This window comes from Ipomoea nil, unplaced genomic scaffold (genome assembly GCF_001879475.1).
Source record: "Ipomoea nil cultivar Tokyo-kokei standard unplaced genomic scaffold, Asagao_1.1 scaffold2845, whole genome shotgun sequence".
In the NCBI taxonomy this organism is placed as follows: domain Eukaryota; kingdom Viridiplantae; phylum Streptophyta; class Magnoliopsida; order Solanales; family Convolvulaceae; genus Ipomoea; species Ipomoea nil.
In genome coordinates this window covers 7,079,196-7,099,067 of record NW_017619273.1, presented here as the reverse complement: position 1 = coordinate 7,099,067, position 19,872 = coordinate 7,079,196, and the positions used below count along the sequence as shown (strand labels likewise).

General features: G+C 36.8%; 1 protein-coding gene across 1 annotated transcript; it reads left to right on the top strand.

Annotated features, from left to right (window-relative positions):
* The first annotated feature begins 1,528 nt into the window (after positions 1–1,528).
* LOC109159966 (methyl-CpG-binding domain-containing protein 9-like) lies at positions 1,529–19,824 on the top strand. The gene is made up of 10 exons (XM_019308079.1): positions 1,529–2,369; positions 9,233–9,869; positions 10,054–11,136; positions 11,246–11,839; positions 12,656–12,943; positions 13,077–13,412; positions 13,992–14,090; positions 14,690–15,130; positions 15,741–18,002; positions 18,804–19,824. Exons 1-10 carry the CDS (start codon positions 1,900–1,902, stop codon positions 19,143–19,145), a joined length of 6,552 nt encoding a protein of 2,183 aa, XP_019163624.1. The 5' UTR covers positions 1,529–1,899; the 3' UTR covers positions 19,146–19,824.
* The last annotated feature ends 48 nt before the right edge of the window (positions 19,825–19,872 follow it).

Here is a 19,872-nt window from a genome sequence, read left to right as displayed (position 1 = left end):
GAGAGGAGGAAAAAAAAAACCTCAACTAAAATATGAAAAAAATATATATATTTACGAGCCCAGGCGGGCGCGAGAATTGCACCTCACGCACGTGAGGCGCATGATTCTCTACCATAGTGGGACCCACCCCTTTTGCAAAATTTCCATTTTAGCGGGAAGACCCCATCCCTCTCTCCTCCACCTTGCCATTTTTCTCTCAAAATTTGTGCAAAATTCCCCTATTGGGGATGCCCTTACTAATAGTAATGTTAGGTAGATTGTTTGAATCCATAAATGCAACAACCAAGCTTTCCTTAACCTAATCATCGTTATTGAATTTTTAGGGTAATTCTAATATTTAATCCAATTACTTATATATCCAAACACCAGTTAGAAACGCTACTTTCCAAAAAGGTGATATTTTGACTAATTAGCTGATCTCATGAGCTGGTAACCAAACACCTACTTTGGTTGATTGAATTGGTCAACAAGCCAAAGTTGGTTAAACCAGCTAAAAATTGATTGATAAGTCATTTACCAAACACCACCAAAATAAAAGCATACACAATATTACTAATTTTATAACTACTAACATTATAGATAAATTATAAATTAAGAAAATCAGTGAATATCGGATTGTTAAGTGTAATTACCAAAGGGTAACACTTGTGTGAGACGGTCTTATAGGTCTCAATCCATGAAACGGGTCAGATATTTGATTAATGAGTCAATCTTTAACCTTATTAATCAAAGATACAACCCGTTTCACACAAGTTTTTGCCATTACCAAATGTGATTCACCATATTTATTATATTTATTTAAACAAAAAAAGTAGTTGGACTCTGAAATAAGAAAAACAGTAAATGTCACATTGCTGTGCATAATTCTAAAATGAGATTAATAGGGGCAGATCCAGAAATTCTGGATTTAGTGATTTACCATATTGCTGAGTATAATTCCAAAATGAGATTAACAGGGCAGTCGGGCAGATCTAGAAATTTTAAATTCACCATATTTATTCTATTTATTTAAACAAGAAAAATAGTTAGACTCTAAAATAAGAAAAACAGTAAATGCCAATGTAATTCCGAATCAACATATTTATTCCATTTATTTAAACAAAAAAAAATAGGTAGACTCTAAAATAAGAAAAATAGTAAATGTCAAATTGTGAATGTAATTCTAAAATGGGATTCACCATATATATTCTATTTATTTTTAGAAAATAGTTTGTTTGACCATAAAATGAGGAAAACAGTAATAAATGCCAAATTGTTGAGTGTAATTTCCAAATAAGATTGACCATTTATTCTATTTATTTAAACAAAAATTAAATGCTGTCTGAACTCCTAAATCTATATCCGTTTAACCATGTCAGCAGTAGGGTCCACAGCCAAGTCTTCACTGAACAAAGGCTATTTCCGTCATTTTCCCCCAAAGCCGGAACGTAAAACCCACCACGTAGCACCCCCGGCGCCCCGGTCTTCACTTTTCTCCATTTTCGAGAAAACCCACCCCCCACCCCTACCCCCACCCCCATTCCACCCTACCCCCCTTCGAGCTCGATCCCCCACACGCACTTACACAACTCCGCTCTCTCTTCATCCTCTTTCGTTTCGCTTTGGGACAACATCTCTCACTTTCTCTCTCTCTCTACCTAAACCCTTTGCCGGTTACGATTTCTAATTTCTAAACCCTGTCGGCCAATTTCATTCTGGATTCACGGAAAATCCCCCCTTTTCACCGCTATACGTAATTTCATTGCTGCTTGTGTGCGTGTGAGAGTGGAGTTGTAGAGAGAGAAAGGGAGTTAAAGACCTCAACTTTACGTTTTCCAGCACTCGCATATAATGCTTGTTGATGTGCCTGAGAGAATTCACTGGAATTGGTGCCCGGAGTTGGTTTTGGTTTAGCAGGAAATGGAGTCGTCCAGCGCGAATCGAGCTTTGCCGTTTCACATCGATCTCAACGAAATCCCTCTGTCTTCGCCCAGGGAAGCTGATGACGACGACGTAGTTTTAATTGACCCGCCGCCGAGAGCTGCTGCTGCCGTGGCGCAGAATGTGGAGCCTAGGCAACCCGCTGTGGTTCGAGGGTCCGATAACGTTAGTCTGCTTTGCTCTGTTTGTGAGCGCCGGAGGAGAGACGGGGACAAGGACTGGATGTGCTTGGGGTGTTTGATCCGACAACATAGTGCCCGTCGTAGTGGCGCAGGAGGAAATGCCGGAGGCGGCGGGATTCGAGGCGGTGGTGAAAGCAACGACGTGGGCTTTCTAGGTCTGGATATTAACGCGCCGCCACCGAGAGAGCTGGAACATGAAGGCTTTGTACTTGACTTGAATGAAGATGCGACAGTGGGGCGGCGATATGGCGAGCGAAATGTTGGCAAGTATGAATTTTAATTCTTTCTTTATGCTTTTAGTTTACTTCAGAAATCGACTTGCGTACAATTCCGCAATATGTGTTGTATATGAGCTAAAAGGTTTCATTTTTATGGATTTGAAGTTGTGGAATTTTGTGCTTCTGCTATCTTTCTTCCTGTTTAGTTAAGCAATTTTCAAATTATGCAGTTAATTTGCTCATTGGGTTTGCATAGTGCTATTCTTTGCATGTGCTTGCACACTAATGCTGTCTATCATACAGAGTTGATTTTGATAGCTGTGAATCTTTGCATGGATGTTCATTTGGAATTTGTATATTGTAGTTTAGAATGTTATTTGTTGGCTTCAAGCCCTCATGAAGGTGCTGCTACATACAAGGATAAGAAGCCAGGCTGAGAAGCATAAGGAATAAACCAAACTAGAAACCCTTGATTCATGGACATTTTATTTTCTGCCTACATAGATAATGCATCATACATAGGGGTTATAAATGGATAACTTTCAAATTGAAAAATAAGACCATATCCCTCTGTGAGCCTCCTGATTTTTTCAATGTGAACATTTCCTCAACTACTCAAGAAGATAAACTCCATTTGTAGGAAGCATAGTGAGAAGTAGGATCCATATAAATCTTTATCAACCTTCTGATTTATAGACTCTGACAGGACCTTCCCTGACTATAAAAACAATTAAAACATAACACCATTTGCTAGGTGTGTAATAGATGTTGTTTATTGTGTGCATATTATTTATTTATTACCAATTTGCTCTAGTATATTGTTGCATGGCTACCAAGACTATCAGCATACCTCATATTGCATACAGGGATACGGCATACCCAACTGTTACTGTTTTTACCTACCTAACTGTATCTCATAAGTTTTTGTTATCTACTTCTCTCACTTGCTTTATTGTATATTGAATTGTTCGAGTTTCACCTTCTGATATAAATGATGCTTGATCAACCTTTTCTTGTAGTTTCATTGTTTATGTATTCAATTACATACCCTGGATTTGGCTTAGTAAGAATCTCCAACACAAACATATATGTGTGTGCCAATTACACGCTGAACAATGTTATAAACTAGACACTTGATGTGAAATGTTTGCTATCGCACATGAAAATGTAAGGTTGAGCCTATTTTACTGGAACTGGATTGAGGTAAGGGAAGTAGTTTCTTCATGGGGAAATAAACAGGAAGGTTGGTGTGAGTTTTAAGGAATTTGTGGCAGGGTGTTTATTGTTCTTTACTTCTTTATCACTTTAAGTTTTCAAGAATTTTCTTTAAGCCAGTTAATTGGTGTTTGTTTCCTCTCTCAATCCTTTTTTTCTATTATACACTGTCACCATCCATAATCAGATTTAGAATTGGGAATTTAGGGAAGTATAAGTCTTGCCTTTGCTTTGTGGAGAAAATGGTTATCTTATGTTATCAAGCACAATGAGAAATCAACAGTGGTTAAAGTGGAGGCTTCATGAATCTTTTTCCTTTGTGCTTTTATTTCTTTTTTTCGTCATTAATGTGGGTGAGTGAAAAAAATCAACCAGTGCCGTGACTGCAGTCATTGTAGTTGGAGTGTGTTATAAACCAAGATTGGGCTAGGATCACTCAATTGGGCTATAATGCACATGGGCTAAACCACACTAAAAGATTGAATCCAACCAATTAGCTAGTCTAACCCATGGCCTTATAAAGGCAAAGCGGGCTTACGAAAGCTTGGACCCAAAGTGGACCGAACAGGCTCTGATACCATGTTATAAACCAAAATTGGGCTAGGATCACTCAATTGGGCTATAATGCACATGGGCCAAACCACACTAAAAGATTCAATCCAACCAATTAGCTACTAGCTAGTCTAACCCATGGCCATATAAATCCATATACTCTCTCTTATTTTATCAATGTGGGACTCTTAACAGAGTGCAAAGTGCACGAGGCTCAAAGCAGCTCTAAAACTTAGAGTGCACACTTTTTTGTAGTGAAGCACATGAAAGATATGTATTTGCACATTTAGTGCCACATAAGAGATAGATTACCAGTTATCCTAGGCTTAAGTGGCTAAGATAAGGTCTCCTAGATTTAGAGGTCAGGAGGTCAAATTCTACATCCCTACTGATGTACCAAAATCAAGAGGGAGGAATTCTAGTGCCACAAAATTACTGTGTTGTACAAATGAACTCTCATAAGTTATGATGAATATTTGGTTGAGACTTTCAACAAACAAATAGCGTGCACATGTATAAAGAACTTTAAGGAGTGAAGAAGCCATGTGAGAACTATGGTCAGAGGTTAAACTTTAGCTTTAGATAAAATAAAATGCACACTTTGTTGAATATGTTTGGCTTTAACACTTTGAAATGCGATAAGGATGTGGTTCAACTGTTCAAACTACTACAAGTGACATATATGAAGTTTACACAATAGGGAGGGAAATTAACTCAACTAACCATTAATAAAAATATGACTTGGGCTTGGTATCTGTTCTTCTTCGGCTCATTTCAACAGTAACATGGTATATTCCCCTTTGGAAGCATGGCTTTCTTAACACTTACTCAAGTTAGTATTGACTCTTTTCTCCATCTCCTAGCCTAGTAAGATATCACTCCTTTTGGCCCAGACATACGATAGGCCTGTCATAAACTCAATTTGTTCTCTCTCAAATCTCAATTTATCTGTTGGCACCACTTGTGCCTTACTCCAATCATATTCATTTCTACATATGATTTTGTACCTCCACACATCCACCATGGCATTCTTATTTCACCCCTTCACAATTTTATTGATGTTTTGCTTTAATGCCGCCTAAATCCTAATACTTGCTAGTAAAGCATAATTGGCCCAATGCCCCAATGACTGCGTTAGTATTTGCCTTCAAGCTTTATGGTTGCATAGAATCCCAATGACACTTCTCTACGTTATCCAGCCAACCTTAATTCTATAATGTCTCGCATCATCCTACAACTTTCCTTTCTTACAAGGAATAATGCAAGGTAGCTGTTGGTTTTGGAGCATGCTTCTCTTTTTGCATTGAGATGTAACGATTGACCTTTGGGACATGCTGTTGTTGCGTTTTGGAATTCTTTGGGCTTGCCAAATTCGTGGAAGGACTTTTTCTTCTATAGAGGTTGCAGGTGTAAAAATCAACCAGGAGTTTGTGACAAACATCCTCCTCATGTCCTCTATGGTAACCTTGGAAAGAAATATAAGCTGCTCTGAAGGGATTAAGCTCACGCCCATAAGTAAAAATACATTAAGTTGGGGACAATAGCTTTTTGGTGCAGAGAAAGGTCTGTAAATGTAATTGATGGTTTCATGGACTTGATAGTTCATTCTGTATTGACCGATTTGCATAGCTTTTGTAAATTTGTATGCACCTCATCGGTGCCTTTTAATATTATTATTTTTGGGAAAACAATAATTACTTACGTTTCGTTAAGAAGGATCAATTTATGCCAAACTCTGTACAGGTAGGCATATCTATTATATCCAATACGCTGCCTTCTTGACTCTAGTGCCTATAGCAACGTGGCATTGGCATTATAGTGCATATATGGAGCGTTGTTATTAAGGTGTCACCTAGGCGTTTGATCATTGGATACCGGTCACCTAACGAGCTCGCCTTGCCTTTAAAAAAAACCCTACTAATATGTAGCTAAGAGCCTGAGACAATGATCCCCCCCCCCCCAGCCTCGGCTTAGTGGTGGTTTACTTTGTTTTATGATAGGTTATGGCTGAGAATGAAAATAACCCCAATTACGATCCATCAATGGATCCTAAAAGGAAGGCTAAATCTAAAGACCCATGCTGGAAATGCTAAATTATTGCATAATTTAGTACTTATTGCTGAGATTTGAGAATATGTTTATATGCTAAATTGTGAATTGATTTATTATATTTTATAATATCCTCGTCGCCTAGGCGACTAGGCGCCACATCGCCTTGAAAGTCCGCCTTAACAACAATGATATGGAGTTGTTGCTCTGCTCAATGTTGACATCTTACCTTTTACTCTATATTCACATGATTCCAACTTTTGTTCATGACTTCATGCACTCTCTACTTTCATCAACAAGTACAACCTTGTGAAAGATACCCGAAAAGTATTCCTATGGTTTCCTTTGCTAGCTATTTGCATATTACTACAATCTTCTACTTCAAGCTAGGAACATGACTTTGTAATTTGTATCATGCCAATGAGCTAAACCTACAAAAATACATTGAAAATCTATGTACATTGGATTTGGAGACATAATGTGCCTTGCCATTCAATATATACGGAGCCACTAGACTTAATAATTTTCTCTTTGGCAAACCAATTACTTAAATATGTGTTGACGATCTCTTACCCTTTTTGATACTTTTAAAATGACAGGCACTTTTGAGTTTTCCATATTTGTTTCAAATCAATGATTTCGCGTATCCAGATTGCGACTTCTTACCTTATCTTTTGTATTGCAAAAATTATTTTTGCAGTTTTCCATGTTTTCAGATGAGTTGATCTCTTTCTTTGAAGGGGTATAAAAAAGTCAAATGCTAGCAATAGTTGATTATGCTGGTGATATTTGAATGTGGCCACATCAAAGGGATAATATACTTAAAAAGTGAAATATTAATTGTGTTTAGAACCAGGCATGTGGTCTTCACATAATTAAATTCATTCATCGTTTTAACAAATATAAGAAAGTAAGAAGCAGCATGAAGTTTTAATACTTTGAACCCTCCTATGCATAGCATAATAGGCACATGATAAGCCACCTTTATATGATATGCGAAATCTTTTTTTTTTAATAGTGTTGTTAGTTACGAGAACACTATATTGTTTCATTAGCTTCTTTTTTGTTAGTAGGAGTTAAGCGTTAGTTGTTGATATGCCATCTGGGATAGGGCTGTTGTATTTCATTGCAAACTTGCCAATTCAACCATGTAGGAATGTAGGATTTGCTCGGTTTCATACCAGACATGAAGTTAATAACTTAAGCTCTTCTTGTTCACATATTTGTCTAATGTTAGTCTGTTTGATCAAAGTGTTTATATTTTTGTGATGCCCATCGTCTGATAATTTGCCTTGGATCTTATGGGTTACATCTAGTTCAAAAATCTTACTGTTTGTCATGATATTTTTATTTTTTATTTCCTGGCAAATACTTGCATGGTTATGACTGCTGTTAGTTAATAAATTAGGAAATTTCTATGTTTTCTTGTGCTAATACTATGTTTTTTTTTTTTTTTTTTTTTTTTTTAAAATAAATAATTAACTAAGACTTGCACTTGCGGGAATGACCCATTACAATATTCTGAAAACCTAGCCCAATTTGAAAAGATAGCAAAGCCCATCAGCATTGAATGGCCCAATACCTAAAAAGTGTCATATTTTCCGAATCTAACTTTTACCCTAGAAACCATACTTTTGCCTCTTTTCTAACGAGACCTTACGCTGCTGTAGCTACCATTGTCAATATAGCGGTTTAGCCTCTGCTGCTATCACTGTTGAGTATGGGCTACTAGGATTACAATTTAGAACAAAGATCTAGTTGGGATGCACAACTTAAATAAGTGATTTTAAGATAGCTCTTTTCAGCATGCTCAAAACAGCTTACAAGTCCTTGCCTTTTAAATTGTTCTTTGGAAAACGGGTTTTCAGTTCATTTTGATAAGCTTCCTGAAATATCTTATGGAAATAAACTTAAAATGACATTTTAAAAACTATAAGCTCTTTTGAAAAACATATCTGAACATAGTGATAAAATTTTCCAAACAAGCGGTTTTGGCGATTGAGAAATGGGAAATAAGCTCCATCAAAACTATGCCTCAGAGTTGTATTACTAGGATTGGGACTTAGTAGTTGGTAATCATTTCCCATCCTTTCCCACATCACTTATAAAATGCAGGTTTCATCTTGGAAGCTTACTACCTATTTACTGCATCCTCATTCTTAAACACAAGCCTTCTCAATAGTATTCATAATTGTCGGTGTGTTTGGTACTTTGGTTAGCTTTCTGTAGCTTCATCCTTGCCAGTAGGGGTAATGGCTCTTTGCCACCCACTAGACCTCCATTTGGTTTATTGTTGTCAAAAAATTAGGCAAGTCTCTTTTTGGTTTGTTAATTCTTGGGCTTTATATTGTCACTTTCTTGATCATTGGTATTTACTTCATGGAGAGAAATTCTAAGGAATGAATGCTATTTAGGAGGCTTTCTATTTTATTTTGAAGGGAACTATTTTTTTATAAGTTTCATTTGTGTTGAAGAAATGATGGGAGGAAGTTCTTTAGTGTTATAGACTTATAGTACCCTTTTGATGTTCCCTGATGTAGGAGAAGTGGAAATTAAGAAGTTGAGAGGAGAGGAAGTGGAATAGGCAAAGGTATCGGTGAGAGGAGATGAATAGGGTTGGAAAGAAATGTCAATAATTTCAATGTTTTGGAACTATTTTGCCAATACAAATAAATATATATACTTCAAATATAAATATCAACAATAAAAGTCCAATATCATATTTCATTTGCTGATATATTTATTTGTAAAATACTAATATTTTCTCATGATGGTTCTGCATCATTCCCCTCTCTCATTTTATTGACTGGCTAAAGAATAGGGATCAGTGACATTTGTTCTTTTTCAATTGTTTCTCCCTTGATGTATGCACAATCTTTTCTAACAAAATTAAGAGAATAGCTTCTCATTGTGACTTCATTCCATATTTGCACAATATTGACCAGAAAGAGTAGTAGTTTTGAAGTATTATTATTATTATTATTATTTTGTATTATATTTGTTGTCAATATGATATTTTCTTTTTGTTTGGTACTTTGGTGTCTGACTTAGCTTCCCTGTAGCTTAATTGTCTTTTTTTGTGTGATGTGTTTGCAGAGTACAAACTGCATGCGATTCTTCCATCTCTGGCTGTACATTTATTTCCTCAAGTACATATTCTAAGTTTCATTCCATGGAGAATGGATATGATATTCGGAAAGCTTCTAATGTTACAATAGATATTGCTAGATCAGGATTTGAAGATACAACACACCAGAGACTACTTTCTGATACAAACTTCAAAAAGAATGATCCACGTTCAATGTTTGAAAAGAGATCCTCGATTGGTCATTCTGATCCACTGAAACATCTTAACCGTACTGCAAGTGAGCTGTATCTACAAGAGCTTAGAGAATATATTGCTGAAAGAAAAGGTACACTAGGAGTTGGATGGAATGTGGAATTTAAGTTTTGCCATAAAAGATGCAAGACATCTGCAGTATATCATGGTCCTGATGGAAGTACTTTTGAGTCAATGGCTGATGTTGCTTCTCATCTGGGGTTGCCATCAGGTGTTCGTACCATAGAGATGGAAAATGGAGGCAATAGATTTTCTTTAGTTCATAAAGAATCAAATAACATTCTAAGAAGAAAAGATGCATCAGGTCCAATGCGAACCAGAAGCTGTAATCAAAGCTCTAATGCTCCACGTAGCAGCTTCCTTGAGAGTGGTGCCTTCTTGCAAAATATTAAGGTAACTGATGTTTAATAATTAATCAATAATAGTTTAACTTATCCAAAAAAAAAGGAAAGAAAAAGTAGAAAAAAACTAGTAAATTTTAATATAAAGTTCATTCTCCTTCACCCTTAGTTCATTGAAGTTTAATTTGATCCTAAGTACCTTGAAACATTGGTCTATTAATATTATTTTATTGCAGGATGGCTTCCCAGTTCAATTTGAAGATTTCTTACTTATTTCAACTGGCCATTTGGATTCACGGCCATCCTACCATAGCAATAACCAAATATGGCCTGTGGGCTATAGATCTAGCTGGCATGATAAACTTTCTGGTTCAATATTTGTATGTGATGTTACAGATGGTGGTGATTCTGGCCCAAAATTCAGGGTTCAAAGATATCCATGCAGCATGCAGTCTTACATTGATAGTTCCACAGTCCTCTCAAGGCCACAGTTGAGTTCTTCTAGCGAGTATGACAAAGTGGAGAAGGATGATTCAACTGTATTTGGTGTACTTGATGATGATAGTATTTCTGTCCAGATGATGTTGGGAGACTGCAGCCCACCAACTCTGGATAATGACAATGATACAGGGCAAAGAGAAGATGAAGATTTTGCTGTGGAAAAACTGAATTCCTCATTGCCAGTGAGTGTTGGAAACAAAACATTTGATGTCATTGGCCAAGGGGATAGCCTTGGAGAATTTCTTGTGGAAGGGAGTTCATTGTCGTCTGTATGGGAAATGGTCTCCCAGACTCTTCTACTTGCTAGCCATGAGGCATATAAGCAAAAAGGTGCAGTTCAGTTCTGTTGTAGTCACGATATATGTGAGTTAGATGTGAAACAACTTGATAGCCTTGGTCCATTATCCAAATTTTCTTGCTTAGCAGCACCTAGTAATTTTCCTCGTGCAGTGCACAGTGATAGCGAGTTTAACAGCACTTGTGAAATGCTAGTAAAGTGGTTTGAACAGGATAGGTTTGGCTTAGATGCAGATTTTGTGCAGGAAATTCTAGAACAGCTTCCTGGCATTTTGAACTATACAGGCTATAAACTTTTGAGTGAAAGGAAACACAAGTCAACTCTTCGAACAGTTGGAAGTGGGTTTCTTCAGTCTAAAAGGAAGAGTCATATGCAAGATGATAGGGAATCATATGAATTTTTTAGAACATCTAAAAGACTCAGAAAATTAGAAGAAGAATCTGAAGTGAGAGGCCCCTGTCCTTCAGGCAAACCATTTATGTCAAAGCTTCCATCTTATTTGATAGGCGACGCTCTCCAGGTTTGTGAAATTCTTAGCTTAATCATTTGTGTAACTTTCTGTCCATATGCTTACTGGTTTCTTTCTTTATCTTTTTTTTTTTTTTTTTTTCATTTTTAAATTTGTTCAGGTTTGGGATTTTTCATTGCGTTTTTCTGAGGTATTGGGGCTGGAAGATCCATTTTCTTTCTGGGAACTTGAAGATGAACTATTGAGTCCATGGATCGATGGACTGAATCCGTGTGTAAATCAGGAATCTGATATTGTGGATGCTGGTAACACCACAGTATATGGAGACGGGGTGAAGTCTTCTCAAGGCAATGTGACTTATAATCAAGACAGCAGATGTACTGGTCTAGTTTTGGCAAAAACTCACAGCTTTCTTCTAAATGTTTTAGTTAAGGACCTCCTTATGAAGGTTGCAGTTTATGTGGATCCTAATTTTGATGTTGCCGAATCTAAACCTAGAAGAGGAAGAAAGAAAGATGCTGACAATTTAGCTACTCTTAAGAAAGCTAAACTTGATATGTTTCCTGTCAATGAAGTTACTTGGCCTGAAATTGCTCGGAGATACATTTTAGCTGTATTATCCATGGAGGGTAACCTTGATTCCACAGAGACTGCTTGCCGTGAGAGCGGAAAGATTTTTCATTGCTTACGAGGTGATGGTGGGACACTTTGTGGCTCTCTTATGGGAGTTGCTGCATTAGAAGCTGATGCTGTGGTAAGACTGACAAGTTCCTTTTTCTTTTAATGAGTTTGCCAATTTTCTTGCTGCTCAATTTCAAATCTGATGGAAGAGTTGGTTTCTAATTGAATCTTTGACATTGCTTGAACAAAAATGTGCTGCAACACTATAGGATAAAGATACAGCATTGATGAGAACATTGACATATGTTATTTAATGTGATAGTTAATGAAGGGGTTTTCATTATAGGGGCATTAAAGTATGATAAGGATTATCTTTGTTTATGCAAGATGTATTTGATGGCATTGAGTAGACTGTTATTGTATAGATGGTTTTTGAGTGAATTTTGACTACTTATATGTATATTTGTGCCTGTAATGAATTAAATGATGAAAATGATAAAACATATTAGCACTGTGCCACTGTTGAAGCATTGTTATTTATGGATGCATATTCAAAATAGGTTTTATTTGTTGATATGTTAATGGGTACCATAATATTGCATCATTGTTCAGCTATATTTTACTGCCTATAGTGTCTATTTCTTAATTCCTAACCATGTTTAAACTGCTTCATACAGTGTTTTTTAATTAATTTGTATAAAATACATGAAATGCACTGACTCCATTTTTATGGTTTTTGTGTTGTATCATTTATTTCCTCCCAAGCAGTTGATACAGTTCAATTCTTTTTATTGCTTACCTTTTGTTTAGACATTCTACTCAGAAAGTGCCTTTTCTGGTAACTGCTTGTTTCAGAGGGAAACTTTTGATGGACTCTGCATATTCTGTGGAATTCAATATTTAAAAAAAAATTGTTTAACAATGAGGTTCTAATTTTTGTGACTCTCAGCTTCTTGCAGAGGCTAAAAGGAAAATTTATGGTTCACTGAAGATTGGAAGTGATGTAATCAGCATAGATGAGAAAGAATCTGATGCTGCATGCACAAATGATGGTGAAGTCCCTGAATGGGCACGGCTTTTAGAACCAGTAAGAAAGCTACCAACAAATGTTGGGGCTAGAATCAGGAAGTGCATTAATGAGGCTTTGGATAGAAATCCCCCTGAATGGGCAAGAAAAATTTTGGAACATTCAATCAGCAAGGAGGTTTACAAGGGAAATGCATCAGGCCCTACGAAGGTGATTCTTCTCTACTTTCTTGGATTCTATTAGTGGTGTTCTGGAACAGACAATTAACTTACTTTTTAACCTCCTGACAAAGATAGTATTATAACATGTCCAGAATCAAATTTGTTGAATTACTTGAATGCAGAGAGCAGTAATTTCCGTCCTGGCAGATTTAAACAATGAAAATATGCAACTTAAACCTGAGAAGAAGGAAAAGGTGAAGAGTGTCAGCTCTCTATCTGATATCATCATGAAACAATGTCGGATTGTGTTGCGTCAAGCTATTGTTGCAGATGAAGATAGAGTCTTCTGCAATCTTTTGGGACGAACAGTTTTGATGCCCAATGATAATGACGATGAAGGACGTCTTGGATATCCTGCAATGGTATCTCGTCCTTTAGACTTCAGGACGATTGACCTAAGACTGGCTGCTGGGTCTTATGGAGGATCATATGAATCTTTTGTTGATGATGTTCGGGAGGTAAGCCTTCTCATAAGAGAGTATATCATGTCAGGAATTTGGAGTTAAATCATTGGGAGATGCTAGTAATGATATAGAGATGATTTTTAGTCTCTTCAGATCATTCTATATATAACTTGTTTTCTTGTATCTGGTATATTAGTCACAATGATGGTATCCATCCTTCAAGGCTGGAATTTTTTTTTTTTTGCTGCTGATATGTTTAGTACATCAAGAATGAATGTCCTTCCAGCATGTTTACATTGTCTAGCTGGGGTCCTGGGGACAGCCACCTCATAAAACCCAATGCTCCCTCTTATAAAATAATTTTTCATGTTTATCTGTATCTGTCTTATGCATATATTTTAGTATAAATGAATTGGTATTACTTTTTGGTTAGGAATTTGTCTTATGCATATATTTTAGTATAACTGAATTTGTAATACTTTTTGGTTAGAAATTTCTGTCTTTTTATGCTCATAATTTGATCTAGTTAGATTGTAAACTGAGCATCAGTGTAAGTGTCTGTGGTACAGTGTTTTCATTTTATTCTATTAGCAGAATTGCTTACTGTTCTCTCTTCAAAAATTCCCTCTTTAGGTTTGGAACAATATATGCACTGCATATGGTGATCAGCCTGACTTGCTTAGCTTAGCAGGAACCTTATCTGAGAAATTTGAGGAACTGTATGAAAAAGAGGTTAGAATTGATAACCTTTTCTAACGCTGTTTTTGCTGGTTCCTATATAAATGTATAGAAAATTAGAAACCATCTTCGTTTTGCCTATGGGGTATTACACAATCACTGTTGTAGCTTATTCTATCTTTTTCCATCATAATTTGTAAGGTTGTTGGCAAACATTAATGTTTACCACCGAGATGTGCTTTTTAGTTAGATATTATGTGCATCGTATAGTCATATACTCATATTCACCATTATATATTGGCACATATGACTGCCATATGATCTCTGAGGTAGTATTGTTGGACTTATGGTCTTTGAGGATCATTATTGGTCTTAGTACAAGTTTCTTGGCAATTAATAGACGATATTCTATGCTGTTATTTAATGGATATTGGTCTTGTTTTCATATTGAGTTCTTTGCACCTTAAAAAAAGCTAATTTCAGCTCCTTGTTATTCTGTCCTAGAGAACATTTGGAAACATGTAAGCTTTGCATAAAGTTAATTGATAATAGTATAATACATATGCTTGTGTTATCATCAATTGCAAAGCTCTGCTGATTTTTTCAATGATGTTATCTTCATCTGAGCTTTGCTATGATTATTTCTACTTCAGGTTCTCTCCTTTGTCCAGAAAACTGTAGAGTGCAAGGACAAGAATTGCTTAAACAGTGAAGCTGAGAAAGAAAGTGATGATTTTATTTCTCGTGTCAATGAAAGCTCACTTCCTAAAGCCCCTTGGGATGAGGGAATATGCAAAGTTTGTGGCATGGATAAAGATGATGACAATGTTCTTCTGTGTGATAGTTGTGATTCCGAGTATCATACATATTGCTTGGACCCACCACTTGTCAGGATTCCTGATGGAAATTGGTATTGCCCTTCATGTGTTGCTAAAAAATCTCTCTCCCGAAGTGCCACCTATATTAGTCAAAATGTTGGTCAATGTCGTAAAAAAAGGTATCAAAAAGAATTTTCTCATAAGCTTTTGGAGGCACTCAGTGAATTAGCGAAGGCCATGGAGTTGAAGGAGTATTGGGAACTTACTCTACAAGAGGTGGGTCTTTCAATGTTTTTTACTTTGTGCCATTACAATTTTATAAGGCTCAAATCTACTCTTTGTTGGCCTTTACTTGATCATTGAAGGAGCAAACATGTCAGAATAAGTCTTTGGAATTTCTCTTGCATTTTTGTATAGGGCCAAGAACTTAGAATATTCGCCTTGTCACCACTGTAAAACATGCATAAATAACTTGAGGGAAAGGAATTGCAAGCATTAAACTACAATCTGTGCCCCTGCATCCTTCTTCCCTTCAGATATTTTTGGGAAGAAGGAAAACCACATGCCATCAAACTTCTTCTTTATGAGCCTATGCTTTGCTAGCATTGTTTTGCATTTGATTTAAGTAGAGAAAATATGTCCTCAGGTTATGGTCTTTAAGGGGGTAAAAGATTATAATTCATTTATTCAGCTTTACTTTCACATTTTAATAGTTAATAGACTATTTACTTTTCAAGAATATGTGATAGGACACTAGTGGTTTACAATTTATTTATTTATTTATTTATTTATTATTATTATTATTATTATTATTATTATTATTATAATTATTATTATTTTTGTAAATTTTGATGTATGCATAAAACCTCTTCCTCTTTTGATGCAGAGAATTTTCCTAATGAAATTTTTGTGTGATGAGGCACTGAATTCAGCCATTATCCGTGATCACATAGATCAATGTGCCTCTCTGTCTGCTGATTTGCAGCAGAAGTTACGTTCACTCAATTCTGAATGGAAGGTTTTGAAACTAAGGGAAGAATTTTTCACTGCAGACTTGGCTAAAGTGAAAAATAATGTTGGGCATGGTGGAGACTCTGGATCTAATGCCTTCAGTTCTGGTGTTGTTAGTGATGGTAAATTAAATGGGCAGGTGCCTGAAAGTGGTGCACAGTCCCTGTCTAGTAGTTTTAGACAGCTAGATAATGGTGGGCAACTGAATGAGTTGATGGACAACAGTAAAAAGCCAAAGTCATGCACTTCAAAAGACAGTTTAGAGGAAACGTGCGCAACATCTGTCAATCGACTAAAGTCTACCGATACATTAAGTAATTTACATAATTATTGTCATACGCAATCTAGTAAAGTAGCAAGATTGCAAAATGAGCTGGTACAAGGCAATGCTTGTAGTAATGTTGATTTTCAGCAGGAGTCTCCAGAGAGTAGTTCCAATTCCTTGCCATCTACTGCCCATGTCCTGCCTGACCATAATTCCACTGGTTCCCTCAGCAGCAGCTGTGTGAATCAATCTTCTAACCCTGGTGATGTGAATTTTTCTCAGGCATTCAACCTTCAACTTGCATCTTTGAAGAGTGAGATTCGTTCTTTGCAAGATTCAATTGCCTTGAAAGAATCAGAACTTTATAAGGTGTCTATTAGAAAGGAATTTCTGGGACGGGATTCTGAAGGCAGACCTTACTGGATTCTTGGAAGGTCTGGTTCTTGTCTGCAGATAGTAGCCAATGCAGGTGTGAGTGCACAGCAGAGGTTATCTACAAATTTTTATCATTCTGGTATGGACAATTCAAGACAGTTTGGTGTTTTGGATTGGTATGCTTCTGGGGACAATGTTGGCATCCCAAATTTTTGTCAATGGACAACTTACCAATCTGACGAGGAAGTCAAAGAACTTCTTGAATGGCTAAGAGATAATGACACAAGAGAGAGGGAATTGAAGGAGTCTATTTTGCAGTGGGTGAGTTATAAATCCAAGCATTCCAACTTTGCTGATGGTCTGATCCAGAAGAAAAAAGATCTAAGTGCGTCTGACTCCTCCAAAGGCAGAAGAGTTTCAGATTCTGGCTCCTCCAAAGGCAGAAAAGTTTTAGATTCTTGTTTTCTGGTCACCAAGGCTATGACTGTCTTATCCAAGAAATTTGGCTCTTGCAATGAAATGGACGGAATTGAAGTCTGTAAGAACCCAGGTTTGCCAGTGAAAGTCCCATGTAAGGATGGTATATATAGGTGTCTGTGCCTAGAGCCGTTATGGATTTCTAGGCCTCATTGCTACTCATGTCACCAAACGTTTTCCAATGCCGAGGAGCTGGCGCAGCATGCCAGTAACAAGTGCAAGTCCAACTCAGAATTTCTTGAGAGTAGCCAGATAATGGAAAATTCTTCTAAGCGCAAAAAAGTGACGAGGAGTGAAAGCTGTCAGGAGAAGTCTTTGGCCAGTAATGGTATTAATCAAGCATCCAAGAGCAGGAAGCAAGGTAGTGTTCCTGCATTTAGAAATGAGAAGCACAGTAATGAGTCTGCTTCTGTTGAACATCAAGATGAACCAGAATGTCCATTTAAGTTTGAGGAGATCAAACGCAAGTTTATTGTTCAAAGCTCACTCAAGGAAGAGATAAAGAAAATTGGACTGATTGGCTCGAATGGTGCTCCATCCTTTATTCCATGTAGAACTCCCTATCTTGATTATCCTGTTGGATTGTTCCATACTACAGAAGATGAGGTTGCTACAGAAACTACTACAGTAGTGGAAACTTGCCAGCAGCAATCAAACACTGGACCCAGTATTCCTGGAAAAGTCCACATCTTAGATAATCTGCCGAGTAATGAAAATGGAATATTTGATGATGAATTGGAACTTGGGAGAGGCAGATCCACATTATCGAATGAAAAGAATCAATTGTCTTCTGTGAAGGTCAAAAGCCAAGCACTTGGAATAAATAAAAGCTTTACTGTTCGTGAATCCTCTGTACGGCCATTGGTAGGCAGGGATTTTGAGATTTTGAGGCGTCTAAAGATCAACTTGCTTGATATGGATGCTGCTCTACCTGAAGAGTCTTTGAGAGTGTCAAGATCACACTCAGACAGAAGATATTCCTGGCGTGCATTTGTAAAATCTGCAGCTACAGTTTATGAGGTCAGTTTTTCACTTTTCCTCTCCTATTTAATTAATCTTTTAAGACATAAACAAGCAAGTGTGCAATTGGCAGGAAGTTAGTGCCTAATAGAAATGAACTGGCACAAAAGATAATTGTCCTCGTGAAATGTTGGACACCATTTGTCCTTGGATTAAATGCTCCTTCCTTGTGTCTTCTGTTAAACAAATATTTTACATGATTTTGACCATACTAGATTGGCATTCTCAAATTTCTCAGTTACTGGAGTTATATTTTATCAGATGATTAGTTACAAAACAAAACTATTTCCTTATAGGTTGAATGTTTCAAATCCAAATTATTCTGTCATAAAATTTTGTTTTTTTAAAAGAAGTTATATTCTCTTGCTTCTAAGAGCTATGGACAAATGCCAATTTTTCAACATTCATTCTTGCAAGATCATTTCTTACTTAACTGTTGCAAGTGTTAATGTGTTATTCTTTGAAATATCTTCAAATTAAATATATGAACATACACAGTTGTATGTGTTGAGAATATATATAATATATAAACATAAATGTGTAATCCAACTATCAACTTAGGCTCTTAGTTGAGATGGAGCGCATGCTTCAATTTGGTATCAGAGCCAATTCGAATTTCTGCGTCACCTAATAAAAAGAGATGAGACTTTTAGTTGAGATGGAACACATGCTTTAATTGTATGCTTCCGGTTTTGTTTTGTTTTGTTTTGTTTTGTTTTTTTTTCCTACCCTTTTTTTTTCAGTGCTTTTGTTATATTTGTTGGAGCATTTTAAGATTGAGTTGAGTTCATTGCTTGTCAGATGATTCAAGCAACAATCATACTAGAGGACACAATAAAGACGGAGTACTTGAGGAATGACTGGTGGTACTGGTCATCACCTTCGGCTGCTGCCAAAATCTCCACCCTGTCAGCCCTCGCACTCCGCTTATATGCCCTGGATTCAGCCATCTTATACGAGAAACACTTGGCCAATGAAGAGGCAACAGAAGCTTCGAAACCAGAATGTCAATCAGAAAAAGCAGCGCCTCAGAATTCAAAATCAGGTAGTCCTCCAACTCAAAAGCAGCTCGATTCAGAACCCGCTGAGAGCTCAAAAGCAAAGACCCGAGCAAGCAAGCGAAGAAAAGATTCAGGTGGTTAAAAAGATGTGCATCTTTGCTGAACCAAAGTGGATTAATCTTTCCTGCCCAGATGAGATAACATCGCTGTGTCACATTGATTTTGATATTGGCCAGTGCTGGTGTCCTGATTAAACCAAAAAACGTGGAGACCTCTGTATTTTCTTCATATGCAACACCATAAATCTGCAGGGTGCCATCACTTTTCCTTTCATCTACAAACTAAAGATTGCTGCACCCGGCTTTTCCCCCATTGGTGTCTTAAGGGACATCCGAAAATCTGCGTTTGGCTGGAGGTGCTGCAGTTTCTGCGCATATAACGCTGATGAAAAAAAATTCCGCTGCCCTTCTTGATAAGAATACAAAGATCAATGATTAAACAGGTAAACCTTTATGTACATGTAAAATCAAAGCTTTAGCATTTGTAGCGCGTCATGTATAGAAAAAATACAGAGAATTTCTGAGTCCATACCCTTCCCTTGCTGAACAATGTAAAATTACCAACTTGTGCCGCCATGTCTTCCCCAGCAGCTGTTCTCTATACAAGTCTGAAAATCAAGGTGGGTTTTTTCTGTATTTGGTGATTTTACTGTGTACTTAAAATTTTGAATTGGCTCACTTTGGGGAAGCACTTATTTCGCATTCTCAGCGTTGCATCTGCCCTATAATGAAAATTTGAAAATTAGATTGGTGCTCTATAGTCGGTGTGGATGATATTATAGTTTTATTTTGGATATCTAAAAAATTTAT